Consider the following 27,940-nt stretch of genomic DNA (forward strand, 5'->3'; position numbering starts at 1 on the left):
ATTTCTGTTCACTTTAGTCAAAGTTTGATAATTGTTCTTGTTTATTTGAGAATAGATCTTTATGATGTACTGTTAAAAAAAATGGAAGACGATGAATTTCTCTGAGGATGATCTAGTTATTTTGGGAAACATGAATGCTAGAATAGGCGAGAAACTAGATAATTTTTATGCTGGGAGTAATATTAATGTTTTAAATTCCCGAAGATCTAATAACTTAATATTGAACCAAAGAGGAAAAAGCTTTTTACAATTGATTATGTCACATGGATTGTATATTTTAAACAGTCAACGTGTTTCAGACAACCCGGCTAAATTTACTTTTCTTTCGACAGTCGGTCTATCTGTTATAGATCTAATAACAGTAAATGTAAATTTACTAGACCAGTGGTTCTTAACCTTTTAGTGATAAGGGACCATTTATCAAAATTTTTTTCTTGCCATGGACCACGAGCTGTTTGGCAGTAATATAAGTGCTTATAACGTTGTTCTATAAATTAAACACGTATAAAATTATTCGGAACCAAGAGTATTATATTATTTGCGAAAATGTTACATTAATTATATTATTTTAGTGCAATTTTTGTAACTGCATAGTGTTTACCAACTGCTGGATTCTTTGTTCAGTGCTACTCAAAGCCAAACGCATGTCGGCACTGGCATCCAACTGATTTTGATGTTTATTTTTAATTATCAAAAGCACTGAGAATCCTTGCTCGCATAAATATGTGGTTGAAAATAAAGTTAGGTACCGTAAAGCGATTTCTCAAATTTTAGAGGAAGCAATAGCTTTTTGGCTCCAAAAATCTTCAAGATTAATTCCTGTCTCAAAAGTATCCTTGCAGTTACCATCGTGTTGCATTTCAATTAACTCTTCTTGTATTTCATCCGGCACCTCAGAAATATTGACTATGAAAGGAGTGCGGATCAGTTTCCGAATACCTTTGTCCTTGCAGTCAGGAAAATAGCGATTGAATTCATTTTTCAAGTTTTGCAAATGGAATGTAATGTTCTTTTGTATTTGTCCTTTAATCTCAGCACACTTCTTCTCTGTGTCTTCTATATCCATTACCGGACTACGGCGACACCTGGCGCAGGTTAGTAAGGTTAATAACGCGCCAAGGTATTTACTAGGGAAAGTTAAACTTAGAGAGGTTTCCCACTGCCGTCTCCGGGACGCGATGTTACGCGTGGGAATAATGCCTGCCGGGAGGTCTTTTAAAGGAAACTGGCCCCTATTCAGCTGTTACAAACGTGAAGAAAACCCAGAAAACTCCACGTGGCCACCTTGTCCGAACGAGGTGGGAACCCGCAACCAAACTCCCAGCGTTTAGCAACAGAACCGCTCGGCCACTGGTGGGCATTTCAGCACACTGTCTGTCAATAATAGGGTTCAATGTATCAAACGCAGAAAAATTCTCTCTTTCAACTTTGCTGATCAATAGGTCGATTTTAGCAATAAATGCACTGATTTTATCTTCAAATGCAAATATATTGCTAGTGTCTTCCAATTTCATATTTTCTGAATCTTGCAGTTGAAGGTTCAATTTATTTAGTTGTGCAAAAAAATCCACTAAATAAGCAAAATGTATTTGAAATTTGAACTGACAGAACTCGTCGTCATTTATTTAATAATTTTAGGATGACTTCACGAACCACTTTGGGTGCTTTCAGGGACCACCAGTGGTCCATGGACCACCGGTTAAGAACCACTGTAGACTACTGGATTTTAGAATTCTTGATATTTTCAATTCTGATCATTTTCCAATTTCAATATCATTTAAATTTATGACAGATAGTGTATTGACTCTGAAACTTCCAAAAATTTGCTACATATGGAAACAAGAAAGACCAGATGACTATTTGTCTTTAATCAGCTCGCTATATACCTTGGTTAAAGAAACCTTTCTGCTGGATGCGCAGAGTTACTATGATGAACTACTAAAGATTTTGTTGACTTTGGCTTTACGATGTGGGATGGTCAAGAAGAACATTTCCTTATTATCATTTGAGAAGCAATGGTTTGATCCTCAGTGTCTAAGTTTAAAGAAAACAAAAAACCGAATACTACGAATGTTTCAAAGAAATAAAACTAGAAATCTATTGGACAAATACTGTAAATTAAATAAAAGTTACAAGTTGCTATGTAAGGCAAAGAAAAAGTTCTTTTTGGCTAAAATAAACTCATTATTATTGAAGATAATAAATACTAGAGATTTTTGGTCACTAGTTAATAAATTTCAAATTAAGGAACTGTGTGAAAATGCTATATCTCCCTCGGATTGGTTGAATTATTTGCAAGAGTATTTCGCTGGACCAAATACAGTAATTTATACTGATTTAAGTCTTGGTAATAATGTTCCTCTTTTGGATGACTATCACTTTGAGTGAATTGGAAACTGTAATCAGAAAATTAAAACCATCTAAGGCCCCAGGTCTTGACAATATAAGGAATGAAATGATAAAATACCTCTCTACAGAAATACTACTAGATACATTGGATATATATAACTCCTTTTGGTCTAGTTGCTCTTTTCCTTTATCTTGGAAACAAATTGCTTTAAGAATGATTTATAAGAGGGGAAGTAGGCAGACAACAACTAATTATAGACTAATTGCTTTAATTAGTGTATTTAAAAAGGTTTTTTCAATTATTATGGCAAATCATCTCCGGAATTGGATGAATGAGTTTAATACTGTTACACCTCTCCAAGGAGCATTTGTTACGATAAAAATAGAAGCGTCGAATACAATTTGTTTATTTTGACTGGACTTATTCAAATATCACTTTCAAGGAAACAAGGGAAACTATATACTGCTTTTATTGATCTCAAAAAAGGCTTTTGATACAGTCGATCATGATTTGTTATGGTATAAGCTTAGGAGCATTGGTCTTTCTGTGTTTTTTGTCCACTTACTTAAGAGTCTGTTTTCTAATACTAGATATCTTATAGAAACGTTTTCATTTTGTACTGATTATGTTGAGTCCAATAGAGGGCTACCTCAAGGAGAACCACCGAGTCCTATCCTTTTTATTCTGTTTTTGAATGATCTTCCTAGCCTTCTGAGAAGTCAAAGATCTAATATAGCATTGTCTTCTCATGTTGAAATTGACTGTCTTCTTTATGCTGATGATATTCTTCTCTTGGCTAATTCAGCTTCTTCGCTTAGGGAAAGACTTAATCTTACTTGGAGATATTGTGAAGATAATCAATTGACAATTAATTTGGAAAAGACAAAGCTTATCACTTTTCATAGAGGTGGAAAACTTAAAAAAACAGATAATTTCAGTTTAGAAAATCATAAACTGGAAATTGTTTCAAATTTTAAATATCTAGGTATTTATTTTTCTTCACATGGCACATTCTCCTATCATTTAAATAAAGGATTATTTGTTGCAAAATCTAAAATCTCCAATCTCATCAAGTTACTTATTAAAATTAAAGCATCTTTATTAAATAATTATTTTAAATTATTTGATTCCTTGATTGGACCAAGTATGTTTTATGCTTTTCTTTTAGTAGACAAATTTGAACCAATACAGTTATTCTACTTTAAACACGTATTCCATATTAATAGATCAGTTTCAGGATCTGCAGTGAGAATGGAATTGGAAAGACCTCACCTTGCTATCGGATTGTCAAAAAAATTGTTTAGATTTTGGAGTAAACTTATTGACCTACTGGAAGACGACTATCAGAAATTAATATATACAAGACTTTCAAAAATAAATGTTAATTCTTTTTTGAAGTCATGGCCTGCTATTGCTAAAGGATTACTAAATAATATTGGATTGTTCTCTGATTATATGCATTTAAGTGAAAGTTTGTTCTTTTTAGACTGTGATCAAAGACTACGAGACTTATATTGGCTAAAACATGTTCATTATTTGAATGAAAGAGGTTGAAATAGTAAAATTTTTCTTAATGGAATGTGGAATCCAGCGCTTTATTTATTGTCTGATTTGTGTTATAAAATAAAGTCATTTGCTGCACAATTTAGATTAAATAGGTTTTCGATAAACCTAAATGGTAAAATAATTAATATCTTAGGAAACTCTGAATGTTCTTTTTGTGGAACAACAGTGATGAATATGAGAAAACACCTTGATTCTTGCAACGTTCTTTTGGATATTTGAGTTGCTACAACTACCATCTGATTTTTGTTACCAAATTTTATTCAGTGATAGTTTTGCCATGCCAACTTTGTATAAATTATATAATTTCTTTGTTCACGTATCAAACTTAAAATAACAATGTTCTTTAACCCCTTTGTAATAACACCCATTATATCAAATAATGAAGATTGATTGATTGATTGTTTTGTTGTAATTTTTGTTCCATCTAAAGTATTTTATCCAATCTGTTTGCTATTTAGAATTCAATTAAAATGAAATTTTTACAGCTGAAAAGATAAATATGCATTATATACATTTTAATTATGTATCCTACTTATACTTTTCAGTATATTCACATTCCTAAAGCAAATGTGATGTTTTCATAATCCATTATATTCCTCACTATATCATGACTGTGTTAGAGTAGAGTATAGCCACCAGCACGTGTCTCTTAATAGTTCGAAACAGGGAATAAACTTCTGATTCCGACTGTGTCCACTATTCAGAGATTATACTGTGTGTATGTGTATATATACAGGGTGGAAAAGAAAGTCACTTAACACCCCTACTAAAGAACATAGAATGCACCCAAAGTTAATTCGCTCATGTCAGGAACACATTAGACCAAAGGAGAAACAGATTGATGTGTGTTACAAGCATGGCCTCCATCTTATGGTGACCATATTGAATGCAACTCTAAAACTACAAACAGGAAGAAGGTCATGTGACACATCATTTAGGGTCAGAATTTCACAAGGAAATTGATTGCTGAAAGATTTTATTGACCTACTTCAAGTGATTACAGAGTTATGCACGTTACATGATGTGCTCAATTACATTCTTTGGGTACTTTCTATATTCTGTAACAGAAGTGTTAAGTGACTTTCTTTCCCACCCTGTATATACATACATACATACATACATACATATATATATATATATATATATATATATATATATATATATATACATACATTACCATGCAATGTAGTTTTCACCTTAATGCAATCATTATTTGGAAAGAAAAATGTGCAAATTTTTTTTATTTCCAGCCAATAAAAACCAATAATTGTTGTAAATAAAAACTGTGAAGTAGATAGCTTCAAAATTATATTTTTAAATGAATCAATGAAATATATAATTGTGAAGACCCAAATATAAGTTTACCGATATTCGATTTAAATTCTTTATTTTTTTGCCAATCAATTTTTGAAAGTTAGGGTTAAATCAAACACAGAAACAAAAAACGGAAAAACACCCGACAAATTTTCTCATAAAAATTAATCATAACCCTTCGTTCCCACGGTAATACTTCCTTGTAGAAGATGAGTTAACTGTTGAAAAATAATTGTATCGTGTAATTCACTATTGGTCAAAAAGGACTTCCACCCTTGACGTGCATCGTGAAATCTCGAACCCAAGATCCCGAAATAAAAGGGAAACGAACGATGACGCAAAAAAAAAGTTTCGACAACTGTCAAGTGATTGTGTGTGTGCTGTGGATTATCGTCTCCCGCCACTGAAGCCATCCATCCCATCTATCTTCAGTCAATTTGACTCTTATATTCAAACGAACTCTCGTTCTTTGGACTTTGTCAACAAATCTCAGGATTACTAAGGTATTTATCCTACTCGCGATGTTTTGTAAACTCTCTCTCTCCAATCAATCAAGACGCGGTTTAATAATTTGATTTGATGATATAAATAATACTTCCAATTATGTTAATTAATGTATTTCATATCAATCCCAAAATAAACAGGTATTTTTATTTAACTATAGAAAAATGTGCGTTTTTTCCTCCATTATCATCATCCGGCATTCCACGATTCCGAAAATAACGCGTATCTATCCGCGAGAAGTTTGACAGATTGGTGTCAGTTCCTGACGTAAACAGGATCCTATGATCCTCATCCATAAATAAACATTGACCGCTCAATCCCTAGTCATCCTTTCAACAAATGAGGTCGGACCTCAAGGTCTTGTGCCGTTAAGAGGTAGAGAAGATAAGAATCATTTTCCATCTACCCTTGGTTAACCTCACATAATGAATATTCTAGTAAAAATTTTATGAAATTAGATAACTGCAGATTTTATTGGATGAAATCAGTTGTTAGTTACTTTATTGACTGTAGGAGAGAAAATTGACCAAGATTATTTCAATGGAATGAAAATAAGGCAATAAGGGTTAAATCCCATAAAAAACAAAAAAGGAAAAGTATGTTATAAATTCTTATATAAAAATAATTTATACAGATGAAAAAATTTAGAACCATTAATGTGATTGCATGTAGAAAAAATACATTTCTTAAGACTATACATACTAGATGAGTCAATTTCATTCTATCCCCCTTCACGTGCTGTTGAAGAAATAACAATTCCACGGTGGAGTCAACCTTTTATTGTGGGCTACTCGTCCGCCATACAATGAAAAAAAGTTAAAATAGTCCTCTAGCGGTGACATACAAATAAAATCAATAAATACATTTTTAAAAAACCCTCAATGGCATGTGAAGGGACAGAACGAAATTGACTCATCTAGTACATATAGTCTTAAGAAATGTATTTTTTCTAAAAGTAAATTCATTCCAGCAAATTTTTTTAAATGTGATGCATTTTTGCTATAAATTAAAGCAATATCCTGTAAAATTATATGAATTTTTGTGTACAATTTCATCTACATAAAATTATGTTTTACAGACAAAAATCATGGAGAAAAACTTAATTTCTCCATATTTGTTTAAAGTATCAGTACAATGAAATGTATTCCTTAATTTTCAATAAATTTATACACAGTAAATTCCAATTATTCAAACACCATTTGCCCTCCTTTCTCTCTCCCACTGACATCACACTGCAATTCTCTTATGTTCATAGTGAACGTAATTCACATCTGCAAACTTGCAGAAATGAAAACACGAAGACAGAAAAATTATCTCTTGCAGAAATGAAAATGAGAAGAAGGAAAAATTAAAGTCAATCCACATCCTATAATCATTTACTATGACACTCAGCCAGCCATTGCTTCACTCAGTAAATCCTATAATTGTTTGGTCTCATTATAAAATATCAGACTTTGAGATGTTTATATTTGTCTCTTTACAGTATCAATTTTAGCAGCTTACTTGATCTCTTAGATTAGTTGAAAATCTAAAAAGGTAGTAAAGGTAGGAAAAAATTAGAAATGAAGACAGAATAATTTAGTAATCTCTATAGAGAGGAATCAAGTAGAAAGCCTATAAATAAACAAGTTGAAGGATCTGAAAAAAATCTGGAAGGACATTGATCAAATCAAAGAAAACTAAACATCTGGTATCTGACCTTGATTCTCAACCACTAAGTTATCTTTCTCACTTATACACACTTTTTCTATGTATAATATATGCATAAATAATAAAAAAAACTTTTGAAATAAGCTATTTTATTTTTAAAGATAAAAGTATATAAAATTGTTGATTATTTGCTTAGCAAAAGCATCTCCATTGGAATTTGGAAGGATTATACTGCTATAGGACCACAATATATTAAGCTAATTTATATCCTTGAAAATAAAAAAGATGTTTATTTATGCTAAAATTCTTTTTTTACTTATTATCTGCAAGTGTATTATATATCCATAAGCTTACTATCACTTGAAAATTGTCCATTTGAGATAATTTCTCCAAGAATTTCATCTCATCCAATTAGATTTTGATATTTGATCTCAAAATGTTAAGCTAGAATAGCAAAACTTATACCATTTTTTTTTTGTCCCTTTATTTCTTTATTCTATTCAACAAATCTCAATTCAATATATCTAAACATTCCTAAAATTAGCCAGAAATTGACATTTAGACAACATATTGATCTAAATATATAAAAGTACTCGTCCTGACTGACTGATTGATTCATCATCGCCCAGAGCAAACCGCTGAACCCAAGGAGGTAAAATTTGGTACACAGTTAGGGTACGTCATGAAAACGCACACTAAGAAGGGATCTTCGGAAATTCCCACACGGGGGGTTGAACGAGAGCATTAAGGCTTAACATGAAGAACGGCTTCTGCTGTACTATTTTAGATGCAATTTTTTGTTTTCAACTACGTTTAGTCTTCATTGAGTACTTAGGTGTACTAAATTGATAACATTTCAGACATTGTTATAAATATTTTCATATATTTCAATTTTTTAACTGTTTTAAATTCGAATTTGTTATTGCATATTGGTTCAATTATAGAATGATTGTAAACGTTCTAGAAAATTGATCAAATTGAAAACAGTTTGTTTGACTCTCAGCAATTCTCATCATTCTCAGCGGTAGGTGTTATATAACAATTACTATGGTTGTTGAAATACTGAATATAAATGGTGTTTGCTTGCAAAATCCGCACGGGCGAAGTCACAGGTAATAGCTAGTAAAATAATAAAAGTCTTTTCAGTACGTTGTGAAATTATGTAGAGAATTTTCTAACTCATATAAATATGCTCTTCATTTACTCCTTTTTTTTCTACAAATTTTCAATCCTTGATTGATTACTATCTTTGGTTTGGTTAACTGCCTTTTCTAGTTTCTTAAATAAAATAAATGCCAAATTAAAAAAGTTTATCCATTTAACAAATTTCTCAACCTCCAGTATACCAATTCAGTTGAAGTAATCTCTATAACATTTGTTTTTCCAAATTGTTATCATTGTTTAAAATATTTCAATAGAATTCTATGTTAAAATCTTTTAATGGTATTTTACCACCCTATGGAGTTAGTCTTCAAGTTCCAAATAGATTAACCCAAAATACCTTCTGTCTTCATATTAATAGACATTATTTAAATATTTAGCAGCAATCCTTTTTTATTTGGGCAGTTATATCTATGTTCCCCACTTAAAAATTCATTAGTGAAAGTTATATAAATTTTAAATGTCTGCATAAAGAAAACTACACAATTTTTAAAATTTTTAAATAGGCACTACCATTAATTTTTTAAATAAAAAAATGAAAATAAGAAATAAACAATCTTGATTTAACACATCCTAATCTTACCAAATAATAATTTTTCTTTTTAATATAAACTCTCACAAAAAACCTTTTTAAATTGCAGCCGTATTTATTACCAAATTCAAACGTTTTTGGTCATATTTAATGACCTTTATCAAGAATAACAAAAATTGAATTCTGCTAGATTTGTATTAAAAATACATTCATTTTGGAACGTTTTAAAACAAATTTATACAAACTTTAGTGTGCCATCTCTACTACCAGGCTTTTCTTTTTAATTCATTCTTGAGGATTTTACTGATCTTTCTTAAAATCTACTTTTCAATGTTTGAATTTCATGAATTGTTTTATTTACAATTTTGCATTTTTTATTCTACAATATTAATCTACCTTTTTTTATGATTTGATTTTTGTACTCTATTCGTTTCAAATTCAAATTCTTTTGTAACTAAGATAACTATTAAATTTACTGGAATGTAATTACAGCTTTCAAAAATTAAAAAAAAAATGTATAACCAGGACTGTGGAGTCAGAGCCGGGAGGAATTTCTGGCCAAAGGAGTCAGTCGGGAAAAATGTGTTGACTCTGACTCTCCTCTTTCTTTCTTTACTACAGAAAAATTTTTCAAGTTTAATATTGGAAATTGGCAAATTTGGATTTGAGTTGCAGTTTCTTGATATGAAGACTCTTGGGTAAATAAATAAGGGTTTTTTTGTTTTCCAAATTTGCCTGCCATATGCTTTTCAGAAAAATTTTACTAGTTTAAATTGGAAAATTGACAAAGGATGGTTTATTTGTATGAAGTTTCTCATGCTATTCAGTACACCAGAACCACCCAACTAGTAAACAACTAAAAGGAGATAAAGATACAATAAATTTTTTTACAATTTTTTACTAATATGTTATATTTTCAGTTTCACCTCCAAATAATAGACTCTAAATAGTTTTAGTTCTAAGTATTTCTTATGACTAGAAATTCTAATTTTGAATATGTCCATGTTATAAATTACATCAGATTTATGCAAAAATTTCAAACTAATTCAACAGGATTATAAAATATCCTGTAATTCATACTTCATTAGTAAAATAAAAATTATAAGTTTAATTTATAGTTTTAGTAATTCATATAAAATTTAATAAAAATGGATGAATTCTTATAAAGAATTTACCTATTTTGCTTAAAACCTTTAGTGACATTTTGTCAATGTCACTAAAGGTTTTAAACATAACTTTTGCAAAAGCTATTATTTTTTCCTAGTAACCTAACACTTTTGAAATTTACCTCTACATTTTTTACTTTCAATGCATGGTCATAGTCTCCAGTAGTTAATTTACGACGTTTTGCATGGCCCATAAATTTCTGTGCATCCTAAAAATTAAAATATAATTATTAATAACTTATTATTCTATATTGCTATTGATATAGCACATTATCTATTTCTCAAAATATCTATTACATGCAAAAAAACATTATTAAATAGATGAGGATAAATTTTTTCACTATTTAATAATTTTCTGTATTACTGTTTCTCATATTTAGTAATGTTTTATATATACCCACCATACATAGAAATGCAGTAAGAAGTAGTATATAATACGGTATAAACAGAACAGATATACTCTCAATTACACCTGTTTTCCTAAATTACAACTTAACTGAGAGAGATCAATTTTGCACAGTCTAAATATAATGCATCAATTAAAAGGTATACAGTTAAGACGTATCATCACGATGCATTTTAAAAAAGAACTTACTAATAACTAATGTATTTAATCATCAGGTTTAAATGATTGAGAAATCATTATCTACATTTCATATGAATATATTTTCATAAAATGGAACATTGGATCTAAATTTATTAGAAAATTTAAAAATATCATAGAAATATAATTGTTTCTAAAAAATTGAATTTTTAATAATCTATGAAAAATTTCGTATATTACAAAAAGATTCTTAAGTGAAATTTTGTATTTATAATTTGACAACCATAATTTTCAGCTATTATCTAAATAAGACTTGTTACAGCACTGGACCAAATATCCAGCAAGCTTGGATCTTGAAGTGATCTAGATTTCTAATGTTTCCGGACACAGGCTAAATATATACTTAAAATATAAAATAAACAATAGAAAGAAAAGAACAAAACTGTATCTCAACAGTCACACTGGAACTGGAGTTCTGCAATGTGTACACCATGAAAACCTAAACATCAGTGACTACTGTATACTGCAAACTAAGGTGTGTTTCAAATTTATACTGACACGAAAAAATTAAAGTGAAACACAAATTTGCTGCATTAAGTGACAAATGTTTTATTAAAAATAATATGGATTTACATGTTTCTACACTGCAAAAGAAGAATTTTAATCAAACATTAACATTTTGTCACTGAAAATAATGTTTATGAAACTCTTATACAAAAAAACTGTTACATATTTATCCAGACAGGCACTCATTTTATGACTTAAACAGAATATTGTTTAGTTTCAAGCATTGAAATATGCAAATTAGCTTACATATCTAATTGTAATACAAATTCTTTATGTTGTTCAACGTTCTAAAATGGGTAGAACAAAGAATTTATCTGATTATGAAAAAGGGAAGATTGATGCCTATAAATCACAAGGCAAGTCAATAAGAGAAATTGCAGCATATATAAATCGTCCAAAATCAACTGTTGGTGATTATTTATCAAAAAGACGTGGCAAGGATATACCAAAATTCAAGACAGGTCCAAAACCCAAGCTTACTCCTCGAGATTGTAGACAAATCATCAAGGTTTGCTCCACAAAACAAACATCAGTAAGAAAAATAAAAAAAAAATTAGACTTGCCTTGTAGCAGCACAACAGTGTGGAGAGTTTTAAATACATCTCCAATGTTAAAATTCAGAAAAAAAGCCGTAATGCCACCACTTTCATTAAAGCACAAAAGTGACAGACTTGATTGGGCACAAAAACACATGACATGGTCCGAAGAATGGATTGAAGTTTTGTTCAGTGATGAAAAAAAATTCAACTTAGATGGTCCAGACGGTTGGAAGTATTATTGGCACGATTTAAGAACCGAAAAACAAATTTTTTCAAAACGCCAAATGAGTGGGGGATCAATATGGTGTGGGGTGCATTTGGATTCAACGGAACCACAGATTTAGCATTTATAACTCAAAGAATGAATTCAAAGAAGTATCAAGGCATGCTTGAAGATCATTTATTGGAAGCTGGACCAAATATTTGTGGACCAAATTGGATCTTTCAACAAGACAATGCCCCTGTGCATGCCTCTAAATCAACAAAAATGTGGTTTAAACGTAAAAATATTAATCTGATGACATGGCCTGCTAGAAGCCCTGACCTGAATCCAATGGAAAATCTTTGGGGGATGATGGTTCGTACAGTTTATACCAATGGAAAGCAGTTTTCCACAATTCATGATTTGAAGGCAGCAATTTCAGATGCTTGGGATAAACTTAAGATTGAATTCCTTCAGAATCTAATTGAAACAATGCCTAATTGAGTATTTAATGTAATTAAGTTAAATGGTGGTTACATTGGCCATTAAATTGTAAGAAAACTTTGCAATTTGAAACCTGTCCAGATAAATATGTAACAGTTTTTTTGTATAAGAGTTTCATAAACATTATTTTCAGTGACAAAATGTTAATGTTTGATTAAAATTCTTCTTTTGCAGTGTAGAAACATGTAAATCCATGTTATTTTTAATAAAACATTTGTCACTTAATGCAGCAAATTTGTGTTTCACTTTAATTTTTTCGTGTCAGTATAAATTTGAAACACACCTTACAGCTGCACATGTCAAATTCAAAACTAGCCAGTTTTCTGGTAATTCCAAATTTCTGGAAGCCAGATATTTGGTCCAGTAATGTATAAACATTTATATTGATTTAAATTTGTTAATTATCCTAATAAAATTTAAACAGTAAATTAAAAATAGCAATTACACAAATATTTACATATCATACTTCGTTCTAGAAGTCAAAAAACTTTTAATGTAAATTATTTTACTAAATATCAAAGTCAGAAAATGACAGAAGTAACAGCATGTAAATCAGTAGGCCTACACTTTATATACAAGGCCATTCAGAGAAAATGCGAGGTCCAGGGCAACTAATATTTTATTGTAATATCGTGAAACACTGTTAGCACAGAACTGACTGAACAGACCTCGTTCTTTGATTTTATGCCCTTTTTTGCTGGGGGTGGGATTCAGAAATGAAGAGAAGGGGTAACTTTTGTGGGTGTAACTGAGTGTGGGTGTGTGTAGTGACTGGCCAGAACATCCCCTCCAGACTGGGGTTGGTCAGGGTGATATACTTCTAGCCAATCGGCGACTGGTTTATATCTCTCAATCCTCTCTGACTCCTCATACAGAAATTTAAAATTTTATAAATGTTAAAATTTAGCAAATCACTTTGCCTTCTCCTATATTTTTGTCTAATATATTGAGTTGCCAAGTTGAGGCCCCTAATATTGCGAGGCCCAGGGCAGCTGCCCCTCTTATCCTCCCACTGATTGGCATACTATCCACATATATATCCATATATACATATCAATATATCAATATATACATAAATTAAACAACTTCTTACCAAGTTACTGGAATAATAATCTACACTCTAGAACCTTTATAACAAAGTAACATAAACTTTAATGACTACTAACAAAAAATAGTAAGATATAACCAATGAACCATAACGAGGTTGCTAAATGCTAGTGTTGCCCACTCCTTTCATAACAGTACTTCCATGCATAGGAAACCTTATTAGCATCTTTTACATTAATACAGTTGCCGGTCAAGTTGGCTTTGTAGATTTCCAATGTCTCCAGGTTTTGCAAGTGTTCAATTTCATGAGATTGTCCAATCAAGCAGACCTCCATAAAGCGAAGTTGGTTAGACAATCTCATCAAATTGAACATTTGCAAAACCTGGAGACATTGGAAATCTACGAAGCCAGCTTGACTGGCAAGTGTATTAATGCAAAAGATGCTAATAGTTCCCTATTCATGGAGGTACTGTTATGAAAGGAGTGGGCAACACTAGCATTAAGCAACCTCATTATCGTTTGTTGGTTATATCTTACTATTTATTGTATAGGAAGTGGAATATTTCTATCACTATGTTAACGTATACAGTTAAATGTCTTCTATGCGCATGTAAATTGTTCCATGTCTTTTGAAATAATTTTTTAAACATGTTGTTCTATGTTCCATTTTCGAATCTCACCAGTTACAAGCCTGAAAAAGACCGAGATTGCAGTCGAAAATGTTAGTTGTCTTTAAAGTTTATGCTACTGTGTAGGTTCTAGAGTGTAGAATATATACATAAGGAAATTGACAGATATTAAGATGATAATTAAATAATAGTAGTATATTTAATTTATTTTAAAAACGAGAAGGATCGACAAAATATTTAAATAAGATCAAAGATGTAAGAAATTTTGGCAATTAACATGTGTACAAAAGTTTACAAATACACTACCAATACGTTTGTTTTATTAAGTTATGGCAATGCAACACTTGGCGATCTGCCTAGGGGAATGCCTTCCAGGAGGTCTTTTTAAGGGTAACTGGCCCCTATTTAGGCTTTACAGACATGAAGAAAACCCGGAAAACTCCATGTGAGGTGCAAACGCACAATCGAACTCCCAGTGTTCAGGGAACGGAGCCGCTTGGCCAACGGTGGACCTCACTGCCAATGTGACCAATTTTATTTGTCCTGAAATTTCCTCAATAGATTTTAGGGACTTTTCTCTGAATAGTGACCATCTACTTATTGTGTAACTTAACTTCTGTTTACATAATTTAATTACCTTATAGTTATTAGAATCTGGTCATCACTATTATAACTGTAATGAACGTAACTTCTGTTGTACAGGTAGCATTACATTCATTATAATTTTATGTATATTTATAACCGTAACCTAAAATCTGCAATGTTTTTAACTAGACTGACAAGGGATGTAGTATGAAATGTCTTTCCTTTACAATCAATAAACACTGTATATCTATCCCAATTGTGTTCCTGTGTGATTAGTTCTCTTCTCTTAAGCAATCTTCGACTTTTTTTATTCATATTTTAGCAAAATGACAGCACAGAAAAAGTAGAAAACCAAAAAAGTGATCAAAGTTACAGACAACGTGTTTTATTTAAATCAATCAACGTAACACGCTTTACATTGTCTAAATATAGTAAACACTTAACACTTATTGATTTATTACGAGGAAGAAAAGGTGTATATTTTATAAACTTATACCGATTTATTGAAATATTGCAGTTACGGAAGTAGATCTCTATTTACTTCATATTTACCTGCACAATCATTTTCAGTCGGTATGTAATGTCTTCTGCTAACATCTTCGCTCCGTCGTCGGACAAATTACCAATTCCCATCGATTCTGCAATTACTTTAATTGATTCGTATGTCAGAGAACTTCCCGCTTTTGATTCTTTGGAACTCATGCTGTTCGACACTCTTTTAAATCACAAAATTACTCATAAAACACGCAAAGGACGAGAACGATTCCACGCACAATATAAAAGTCAAAACTAAACGAGTTCAAATAATAGCCAAAATATCGCCAAGCGTATTTTTCGCATTAATATGGTCATAATAATTTCTAAATTATTAATATATTAAATTATTATTATTATTTTTATTTTTAATTATTTTTATGTAAAATGATGGGGTAAAGTTGTTTAATTAATAAATAATAAATGAAGCTTAATTTGGATACAGAAATCATTTCTATCGTATTCGAACCCGGACTCGGGACCGCCGCTAGAAAAATGCGAGATCCCTTAAAAGTATACATTATTTTTTAAATAAAATTGCGGTAAAAAGTATATAAATTTTAAATAAATGCGTTTCTTTCGTCTATGTATAAAACATATACAATAATAAAACTGTATAGATTATATAATTTGAAATATTAGAAAAGTATTATTAATTTTAAAAAATATAATTTATTTTCTGTGCTCTGATTTCGGCGAAATCTTTAATTATAACGCCAAAATCTAATTTTTTATATATTTCGTGTTCTATTCGCTTGTGCCAGTAAATATAGGTGGCGTACGAGGTCCTAGAATATTCTAGGACCTTGGGTGGCGTATGAGTCGACCAAAATGGCTGCCACAAAGGGTATAACGTGCTTGACAACGTACGAGAGTTACTTTGTGTGTTGTCTTTTTAATAACTTTTCTCTCTGTAGTCAAAACGTTTTATTCGCATTTGTATCAGACATTAATCCTAGTTGATTTCGTAGTTGTTTATGTCACGATGATTACACTTTGTGACATTTTAGAATGTGTGGCTGATCGAAAAAGATGTCTTACAGAAGGAGAGAAAATACTAAAACTGGTAACTTCACATCTATTCAGCTCTTTCTCAGCAAACAATTTACTTCAGTTTCACCACAGCTACTTTTGCTGAGCTTAAAATTCTTCTATACGAATGTTTTCACTCTCTAATATAGGCCATCGTCAGGTTTAATATTATAAATGTTCCAAAATGGAACGTACCGTTTTCGAATATTTAACATATTTAAAATTCAAAAAATAATTTAACTTTAAAATAAATTGAAAGAAGTGTGTATATTAAATAAATAAATAAACAAATAAAACATAGAAAACAAAGCTAAGTAGAAAGAAATGATTTAAGGGTTTTTAAATGCCATTCTTTTTTCTATTATATATTTCCATGTTGTTGGAAGTGCATTAGCATCCATAGCATTTAGGCAACGGTTTTTCATTTTACTTCTATAAATTTCCACCTTTTCCATCTCCAACGCAATGGATGGAGAGTGCATCGTTTAAATGACTAGCCTCTTCCCATTTTACAATCGCTCCTTCAGTCTGTGCCATAATTGCTAATAGTGATGTGTCCTTTGTCAAAATTGTATGTATGTTTTCGCAGATGTACCGCCAGGTTTCTTCTAGTCACACCCACATAATCTTTTTCGATTCCTAACTGTTGATTTTCAAATGGAATTTTATATACCCCAGCTTTACCTTCCTTTTTCACGCTGTCTTTATCGTTTCGTAGCAAGCTACAGATATTAGGTGCTCTTTTATAGATCATTCTTGATTTTTATAAAAAAAAAAGAGCATTTGATACAATGTTGCGGACTAAAAAGAAGTGGACTTTTTAGTCTCAGCATCCATTTGATGCACATATACTTTCGTAGACTGTCCATACGCGCTTGACCCCTTTTCAAGACTAAATGAAGCCCGAGGGAGTATCTGTACATTCGTAAACAATTCTATCATCTCTTAATTAAAGACGCAAAAATAAACCAACCCAAGGCCCAATGCCCAACCCTAATTGCAAGGACTATCTGGTAATTTAACTCGACTTCACTGCACATTTCATATAGAGCTTTAAAGTTTTACCAACGCTTTGTATCGCTGCATTCATTTTTTTGGTTTTTTACAAATTTTTACTATTAATCTACTGTGGTTTATCCGAATTATAGAAAAAGATATGTTAAATATTTGAAATTTTACAGAAATGGCATTTTTAATGTGGAATTTCGAATTTTAAATATCCAAGTTAGAATTTCTGTTTAATAATAATAATGTTATTATTAATTTCCAAAGTTGAAATTAAAAATGTTTGAACTAGAAAAGTATTAATATTTTAAAAACAATTCAGACTTAGAACTGGACAGTGATAAATACAAAAACCACTTATGAGAACGTTTCAACTTTGCATTACTTTCAATGCTGGACTGACTTTGAGGTTCGCATGTGGTTCTGTGCAATAAAATCTCGATGACATGTGATATGTTACATTCGCATCAATTCCAGTATACCTATGTTAATTTACGAATATATGAATAAATATTTGTGATTTACACGTATTTTTTTTCTTATGTGCGGGCTCGTTTCTCTTCAAAGTTTCAAATGTAGCCCATCTCTGGTATAATGCAAAAACAGTAAGAAAACATCACAAAATATATTTGGTATATAAATGGTTTGGTTCGATCCCTTATAATTTTTAATTTGCAGAATGAAACTACACGTGAGGAAAAAAAAGCAAAGGGAGGTGAAGAAAAGTTGAGACTAAAAAGAAAACGTGATTTGGAGTTAGTAGCTGCACAGTGCTGCAGTATACAACAAATGTTTAATAAAACTTAAAATGTCAGTCTGAAAATATGTCTAACAACGACGATGTGAATCAGTGGGGAAATATAAAACTGTACTATAGTATGATAACTTTCTTATATTTCGTCTCCGGTCCAAAAGTAGGGTATCGTTGAACTCATCTCGGTTCCCTCAGTTCAGAAATATACTCAAAGTCCCGAAATTCCATAGGTGGTAATCTATAGTATCCCCTTTGACTGTAAAAAGAAATAAAAAAAAAACGATAATGCTTTGTTTTGTTAGACAATATTCCATTCCAGCAATATTTTATACAGTAGAATTCACTTATTGTAATCATTTTGTAACTTATCTACAATTGATAGTGATAATTACTTACTCTGCTTGTTATTAATAGGTTATGACAATGAAAATTTTGGTTGTATTGACTCTGACATTAAAAGGACATGCTAAAATAATTTTTAAAATGTATAACTTCAAGACTTATTAATTCTAGTTATTATTCTTAATTAATACATTCATCTGATGTTGTTTGCCTGCTGATTTTGCAGTACTATCTTTAACAGATAGTATATAAATTGATGTAAGAAACGCCAGCAATTTAAATTATTGTACTGCTAGCAAATAATGTTAAAATGATTAATGTTTAAAGCATTGGTTAAGATTGATAATGATTATGTGTTATCGAACACATGTCGAGGCTATAGACCAGTGGTTCTTAACCTGGGGTGCAAGCAAAATTTCAAAAATTAAAAAAAAAAAAAAAAAAATAGCTAATGCACATATGGAAATGGAATTTCAAAAACTAGACTTAGAACAGTTCTGGTGTAAACAGTTAGCATCTTATCCACAACTGGCAAAAGCAGCACTAGAGACACTTTTACCATTTGCCACCACCTACCATTGTGAAATGGATTTTCAGCACTTTTGCACATCAAAACAAAAGTCAGAAATCGCTTAAATGCATCTGATGACTTAGGCGTGGCTCTTTCAAAAAAAAGAACCTTGTTATTATGAATAAACAACAACAACCTAGTCATTAAAATTTAAATATTGCTTATTATGTTATATAGTAATATATATTGTAAACAAACATGGCATTTGTTTATGCAATAGATGTTTTTTCTTAAAAAATATACACACATTTTTTAAGGGGGTGCAAGAGTTTATTTTCATATTCAAGGGGGTGCTGACCACTAAAAAGGTTAAGAACCGCTGCTATAGACCAAAAAGATGGCTTAAAAATGCCTATTTGTTTGAAGATAATAATAATGTAAATTCTGATTGCAATAAAACAAAGTTTTGTAAGCATATTTAATTTGTGTATTTTAGAACATGCTAATTCTGATAACATTAGACAACCGATGACGATAATCATAATTACAATATGTGGATTCTACATAACTTCGAGAGATGTATTATTATCTCTTGAAATTACTCTAGACACACATATACTACATTCAAAAATCATGCAAAATATGATTTTGAAAGATGTAAACAGATGAATATGCATGATATGAATTATATATTCTAAATAAAATATAATTCAAATCATAAATATCTTACAAAAATGAAAATAATATTTAATATCATTTAATATATTTTATTCGTTATCAAATATTCACAATTATAGTTTGTATACTATTTACAAATAACAATTTATTCTTATGACAGATAACTTCACAAAGTGAAAAACTGTTTATGTTACATAAATTTACAAGAAATAAAGCATTCTTATTTACATATAATTTTTTTCTATACATCTTGTAATCACCTTTTGATTTTCACATAAAAATAAAATTAAATAACATAGTACTATAACAAAACAAATGATTCACTTTTTAAAATTAAACCTAGTAACAATTTACTATGACAATATTCAACAAAATACATCACAATAAAAGACAATACACACTAATAAAAAATTTGTGATACAATATTAACTTATAAGTAAAAGATAAATATTTAGAAAATAATTTACAAAATCACAAAGCTGATTCTATTATGAATCAGCTTGAGGTATGAATGATATAAAACGGTCTTTTAGAATTCAGACCATACAACAATTTTTTTGGCTCTGTCGCAGCTAATTATGTGGTTTCCAGTTGGATTCCAAGCACAAGCAGTAACAACTGCACTGTAAGAAGAAAAAGATTAGTTATTTTATGATTTTTATTATTCATTTTTTAAAACATAAATTAATAAAATTGTTATGTAATATATTATATTCCACACACAAAATTTCTCAAACATGTATATTCATTATTTCTGTAAGTATACAAAAGTACATTCTATATTTACAGAATAAATGCAAGTTACAAGGGTCATTCAAGGTTAAACAAGACGTTTATTTCGACAGACCAAAGGAATGTCCAAAACATGTATAATCTACATCAATTTTTCAAAATACTCTCCATATGTATGTAGACACTGTTCCCAGTAGTGGGGTAGGTCCCTGATATGTTTCTCATAGATAGAAGTGGGCTGACGTCGTAGCCAGCAGAAGACAACTTGCTGCAGTTTATCATCTGTCTGGAATTTCGTTCTTCCCAGATGCTTTTTAAGGAGCCCAAGCATATGGGAGCTAATCACCTTCGATACAAGACCAATTCAGAAGCTACTCACATGTCTCCTCGCATACCCATTTCTGATCATATGCCAGCTGTCAGGGAACCCATCTGGCACATATCTTGCAGAACAGTAAGTGATTGTGGATGATTTTCTCAACACTATCGACACTGATGGACACTTTGTCTGCAATGTGTCTCACGATTACTAGCCGTTTCTCCAGGATAACTTGCTCAACTTGTGCAATATTCACTGGCGTTACTGCAGATGGATGAACATGTTCATGTGTTTCATTTGTCACCAGCTCTCATCCTTCACCAAATTGTCAACACCATTCTTGCCTACAATAGCATTTGTTTCCCATACTGTGCACTCAATCTTCTCAAAATTTCAGCAGGTTTAACCTTTTCCTTCACAAGAAATTTGATTACACACCACTGTTTCACCATTGCAGACACATTACCTTTCGTTATGATTGCACAAAATACGCCATGCTTGCTACCGAAATCTTGAAGAAGGAATAGCATTATCCATCCCAAGTTTTATTGTGCTACAGTTACTTCTCAAAATTATAAGCCCAGAAGTCTTATTTAACCTTGAACGACCTTGTATAATTACTTTCTCTCAATCTAATTAGTATACATTATAAAATGAGCTAATATGATATATTAAATCATATTGTTTATTGTCCATTGTTAACTGTTTCAATAAATTATCATCAATGAAATTAATGTGAATATGGATGTTAAAGGGATTATCATGGTTGATTACTTTAGAAATTTAGAGGAATGTGTATTTGAGGAATTTGACATGGAAAATCAAGAAAATGACAGAGGATGATTCTAACAATGAATGGCTAGAACCTTTGTCTAGAAAATTAAATGAAGTTCTTAAAGTGCTTATTAGGCAAGAGTCACTGGCAAATAATTTAGGAAACATATATCTGGAAACTCTTTTGTGCAAAGTAGAGCAGGAATTTGAAAAAGAAAGTGTATTGAAAAAAAATGACATGTTTAAAACAAGTGAATTTTCTACTCCTTTCACATTCTGTATCTTTGATGCAATGTAGCAATGTCCTTGAATAAGAATCCTATTTCATTAAAACCATGGATTTGTTCTTTTCTGCTTTTAGCAGGATGATGTCATTCTCTTCCAATCATTTTTTTCTTCTTGCCAGACTTCTACAAAATTTGGCCTAGTGTGAATGCTCCTTCTGGTTGTAGCTTATGATTATAAACTATGCTTTTCAGTGAAAGAGTTCCTTTTGGTCGTGTTCAGCCCAAGGAGGAGGACTTCAATGTAGGGCATAATACATTCTGTTGAAAATTTGGATGTTCCAAGAACAAACTGGTCCATTTCTTAAAATATCCATCAGGTATGAGGGAAATCTTCCCAACAATTAATAAGAACCTGTATGTCCATTTCAGTTCTCAGTTTTTGGAACTTAACATTCCTTGGACTGAATGAGAGCCTAAAGGAACTAGAAAGTGCAGTTTAGAATCAGAAGCTACAACCAAAAGGAGCATCCATACCAGACCAAATTTTGTAGGAGTCTGGGAAGAAGTAAAATATGGTTGAAAGAGAACAATGTCACACCCTGCTGAAAGCTGATAAAAACATATCTACAGTTTTACCAAAGTAGGACTCTTATACAAAGATACCTCTACATTATTCATTTTTCTCATTTGAAATAATACAAAATTAAAATAAATATAGTATCATTAAACTATGGTATATTAACAATTAAGAAAACTCACTCAGCAAATAATTAGTAGACAACCTAACTACACCTTAACTTGCTGAGACAATTTATTTAAACGTAACTAACATTTTCAGCCTATTCGAGAGGCCATTCTCAGGTTAAATGAAAAAAAATAAAGGCATTCTAAAAATAGAATATGTCAATTAAAATACAAAATAATGGAAGATAAGAATACAACAAATTCAAATACAAAAATAACCGAAGATATACAAAATATACAAAACTCAGATATAATATTATATATATGTAAATAATCAGAATACCAAAGATGTAAAATTAAGGCATAAGTTAGAAGTTCTTAAAAAACTTTTTAACTAAGTACTGTACTTAGTTAAAAAGTTTTTTAAGAACTCCTAACTTATGCCTTAATTTTACATCTTTGGTATTCTGTTTATTTACATATATATATATTTACATGATATATAATATATCTGAGTCTTGTTTTATTTTATATTTATGCATATATATCTATATTTATATTTGTATATTTTGTTATATTCTTCTGTTATTTTTGTATTTGAATTTGTTGTATTTTTACCTTCCATTATTTTGCATTTTAATTTACATATTCTGTTTTTAGAATGCCGTTATATTTTTTCTCATTTAACCTGAGGATGGTCTATTGAATAGGCCAAAAACATTAGTTTAAATAAATTATCTCAGCAACATAAGGTGTAGTTGGGTAGTCTATGGTGTATTATTTGATTTAATGAAAAACTTTCTAAAGTGACCCCCCTCTCAAAGACCATTTTTGCTTAAAACCATTAGCAGTCTCTAAGTAGAAATTTAACAATAATTTCCAATTAAAATAAATTATAGCTATGAATATTCACTACAATATAGTTTTGAAGCAGTCTACAATATTACAATTTTGCAGAAATTATTATTACTATATTCATTCAATTAAAAGCTAAATGATGACTTACTTATGTTCTCTTAAAACCTTTTCAATTTTTCCAGATGACGTATTCCAGATATAAATAGCACCATCTTGAGAGCCAGCTATTACATAATGACCATCAGGACTAAATTTTGCCCTTGTCCAATCACATCCAACTTTAAAACCATCAGCACTAAATATATATAAAATCACAAATATTTTTAGATTCTGTTTTCAAAGGTAGTAAAAAGTTTGTATGTTATATTATTCTACAACAATATACATATATATATATATATATATACTATATAAATTATAAACTGAAGTTTTTGATAAGCATTTTAATCAATTATTTTTTCTTAATTTATATAATACACAATTTGCTTTTAAAGTTTTTAAAATTATTTTTTGAAAACTTTATTTTTAGCTAATTAAATTAAATAAAAACAATTACACTAAATAAATATGGTGATAGATAAAAATAATACTGACAAAACTATGCAGTATTCAATATATTTTCTTGCTGTATTTTTCCCCCCAATTAATTTATAAGCAATAAATAATATTAATTATATTTTAATTCTAATATACTAAAAATAATAAGAAAAACATACCAAAATGTCCTCATTACTTGATTCATGTGAAGATCAAGTAATTTCAAAGAATCATCCCTAACACAACTTAGAAGAGACATCCCATCTAAAGAAGAGAAAAAATAGAACTAATTGTTTTAAAATGACATTAATTACAATTAGTCCATTAAGAAATTAAGTAAATGTAATTAATCTGTAAATAATTTACTGTAAAAATATTAAATTAATAATTTACTTCAAGAATACTAAAATAATATATTACTGAATTCAGTATATTTTTAAATGAAACTCAAATAATATAACTTCTTAATTTTATTTAATCTCTGTTTTTTGAATGAACAACAATATATTATTAATAATATGACATATTAACTATGATTTTTTTTAATATAGAGAGAATTTTTTAAGACTAAATTATCAGATAGAACATACAAAATTTAAAAATGATCTCATCACTAACTGATTTAATTTTTTTAATAATATAACAAATATTTTCGATTTCATTAAAATCAAAATTAATTAAAAAGTGTTATATTAATTCTTTTGGATCAAACAATTAAAATTTGAAAAAATTTTAAAAGTAGCATTTTACATTTATTTTTACCTAATTAAATTATATTAATATTAAAAAAATACATTTTTCTTTAAAAGATGTAAAATATGATTTATACAACTTTGGAGCATGATGATACAGGTTTTAAAAGTTCACCATTCTTAGAAATCATAATTAAAAAAAGTGATACGTTGCTCTAATTAAAATATAAATTTGTGAGGCCGGAACCTCACCCAACAAGGTGGAAATAAACCATCAAACCAACATCAATAGACTGGTGATATAGTCCTCTGCACAGAGCTAAGGAAGCAGAGAAATTGGGTGCTGTAGAATTTAATTGTCACATTTCCAGTCATAGATTGTGGAGGAGAGATAAGGAATTACACTGCTCAAAGTTTTTGCAGTGACTCTACACTGGGCTTAAAGAAAAAATGCAAACACTTTCTTGGAAGGAGATGTGACCAGGACTATGCAGACACAGCTGGGTTCTCTCCAAAAGAGAAGAAAAACACATTTTCTATAATTTACAGGACAATTATTCGAGAAGAAACAGAATCCTACCCTCAGAGAGAGAGGCCTGTATCGGTGAGATAGAGAATGATCTGAACCCCACAACCCAAATCATGTCTCTATAAACAGCTCAGGAACCAATGGAAATGTAGAAGACCAACAGTTTGGACCAACCAAAAATTGGCATTTTGGGACAAAACTGTATAAAGACCTGTGTCTTCAAGGACAAGGGGTAGTTGACAGCTACAAATCATCACCTGATGCTCCTCAGCGTCTTGATCATTTCTGGCGAGGCTACCATCCAGGAACGTCTTTGACCTTCCCTGACTGTTGACAGGAGAGCCAACTCCATCCAAGCAACTACTTTGTGCCTGGATGAAGGATTCACTGACAGGAGACAACCTACTGTCTCTCCATCCTCTCGATCACCAGTTCAACATCCACCCAGACTTGTCTGACACTATCTCCACCACTTTCTCAGACATACATAGTTCTCTATTGTAAGCATGACTTTATTGTTTTATTAAACATGAATATTGCTGTCAATCCATGTCAGTTGTGAATCTGCGTCCTGTACCACTACCCCATATAATCTAACCTCTCACATCATCCTGACAGATCGTGAGAAAGGTGAGTATTCCTGTTTTTTACTGCATGGCAACATGACAGGCATAGTCTTTCCAAATTCTACAATTTCTTATTTTAGACTAATAAAAAGTTTTGTTTCATTATTTCACAGAAAATATATTTTGCAAAACACACTAAAATACTGAAAAATTCAGCAGTTTATAACACTAAACTTTACTGTCTAAATAAAAATAAACATTTTTGGTCATTTTAAAACTATCATCTTCAGATATTTACAAAAAATTTGATTACACCCAATCAGATGGAATTTTAAAGAATTTAAACTCAGCATTTGAATGTAACATGTACAAACATGTCACATTCAAATTTTTGTAAGTTTTACAAAGTTTGTAGGTTTTACAATAAATTTATTTTTATTTAGACAGTACACTTTACTATTATAATATAATCTTAATATGCTCAAAAAACCAAAAATTCAGCAGTTTACTATTATAAACTGCTGAATTTTTGGTTTTTTGAGCATATTAAGAAGACAGCCAAAAAGAGGTAGTAACATATTTTTCTAAAAGAATTACTTTTTTGATAATTAGAACTGATAAAATATATTGGAAAAATAATACTATATACATCTTATTAATAATAGGAGAAAAACAAAAACACTAAAATTGTGGAAGTCACAGTTGATTAAATGTTTTCCTGGACTTTTGGACCACAAAAATTTGAATTAAATGTTCAAATGAGAACATCCATTCAGTTCCATTGAGTATAATTTTAAAAATAAATTTTTTGTGATGTTTTATTATAAAGTTCATTTTCCTCCTTACAAGCTTGTAAAGTATTGATTTGATGCAAAAGTTTCTAGAATTTTCTAGACATCTCTAGAATTTTCAAACTTTTTCTCCAATAGATGCCACATAGAAGTTTCTTGTGAGATATGTAAATGAAGGGTGTTGAGGTGCACAATCATAAGTGAAAAGATATTCTGTATGGTGATACTAACTTTTTAAATATGTAAAGTTTGCCAACACTTTCTCATGACCAAATTCAGTGTGCTTTGTGATTACCGATATGATATAAAAGCAGTCATATCTTATTGCTGTTTGATGCAATCACTTGGCAAGAATGTCATTTCAAAGTCTACAATTGGTTCAGTAAATTTAAATCTGGGCAATACAAAGTTATTTTTATAACAAAGTATTTTCTTTAAATGAAAAATAAGAATATACAGATTTTTATATTTAGCAAAAAGAATTATTTTGTATATTGTAGGGAGCACAATACACAGTATAAGCTGTAAACATTACCTGGAGAAAGATCCAGAGAAGTCACCTTTCCTTGTAATTGTATTTCATTAGCATTAGATTCTGAGCGAGTATCCCAGAATCGTATACGTTTATCAAAATGGCCACTAATAATATTTGTTCCTGCTCCATCACTTGTAACTACATCATTGCAACTGGATCCAGCAAATATTGTACGAATGCCTGTAATCAAATACAATCAAGCAAAATTTAAATAAACCATCATCTTATCAAAACAAAAAGTGAAGCAACTATTGAAACATTTAAATTAATTTACTTAAGAGCAATTACACATACATTTTCTAACATTAAATACACTATTTTTAAAATTCATTACATTAGAAAATCATTATGATTAATTTAACATTTGATATTAACATTATTTAACATTTAATTTAACACAAAAAACATTTGATTCCAAGTCTAACTAATTAGCTAAGTAATAGAGGAATAAGAATATTTTCAATTATGGACAATATCGAAATCATATTTTTATTGTTAAAAAAAATAAAGCCTAGACATGTGGGTAAAAGTAGGCCAGAGTCAATTCATTTGGATAATACATTCAAATTGCCAGAAAACAGAATTGATATTATAGTAGGATTTGATAAACTGGTAGAAATAAAAGGTTTTAGTGATATGACTACCGAAGATGTTCAATAATCACTGGTAAAGTAGATTTGGTACAAAATGACATCAAAGATAAACAAAATCAATTTAGAGGATGAGAACAGAAATGAAAATTCTTAGGTTCCTAATTTTACACAAAAAACACGAGAGAAGACATGAACTTAGTTGAACAATTAAACTCATGTTTTCAATGCAGATTCTTTTGATAAAAGTTTGCACAAACTTCAAAAGAATAGTTTCAAAAATGCTGAATTCCATACCATAAAATTTGCAAAGATATAACAAACAAAAAGTTATGACTGCAGATTACTGATGTTTTAAAAAGAACAGAAGATACTTTTGAAGCATGTAG

General features: G+C 30.2%; 2 protein-coding genes across 2 annotated transcripts in view; both read right to left on the reverse strand.

Moving 5' to 3' along the window:
- LOC136971395 (transcription initiation factor TFIID subunit 6-like) overlaps nucleotides 1–15,660 on the reverse strand; it is a 29,557-nt gene extending 13,897 nt beyond the window's left edge. The window contains exons 1-2 of the mRNA XM_067265843.1: nucleotides 15,414–15,660; nucleotides 10,366–10,452 (exon numbers count right to left, since the gene is read on the reverse strand). Coding sequence (XP_067121944.1) covers nucleotides 10,366–10,452; nucleotides 15,414–15,563 — 237 coding nt within the window. The 5' untranslated portion in view covers nucleotides 15,564–15,660. The remainder of the gene's footprint in view (nucleotides 1–10,365; nucleotides 10,453–15,413) is intronic.
- Nucleotides 15,661–19,941: 4,281 nt separating this feature from the next.
- Nucleotides 19,942–27,940, reverse strand: part of Atg16 (Autophagy-related 16) — an 80,981-nt gene continuing 72,982 nt past the window's right edge. Inside the window, exons 13-16 of the mRNA XM_067265835.1 lie at nucleotides 26,962–27,141; nucleotides 24,028–24,112; nucleotides 23,460–23,606; nucleotides 19,942–20,340 (exon numbers count right to left, since the gene is read on the reverse strand). Coding sequence (XP_067121936.1) covers nucleotides 20,247–20,340; nucleotides 23,460–23,606; nucleotides 24,028–24,112; nucleotides 26,962–27,141 — 506 coding nt within the window. The 3' untranslated portion in view covers nucleotides 19,942–20,246. The remainder of the gene's footprint in view (nucleotides 20,341–23,459; nucleotides 23,607–24,027; nucleotides 24,113–26,961; nucleotides 27,142–27,940) is intronic.

Source organism: Centruroides vittatus, unplaced genomic scaffold (genome assembly GCF_030686945.1).
Source record: "Centruroides vittatus isolate TY-2023 unplaced genomic scaffold, ASM3068694v2 contig_250, whole genome shotgun sequence".
Classification (NCBI taxonomy): domain Eukaryota; kingdom Metazoa; phylum Arthropoda; class Arachnida; order Scorpiones; family Buthidae; genus Centruroides; species Centruroides vittatus.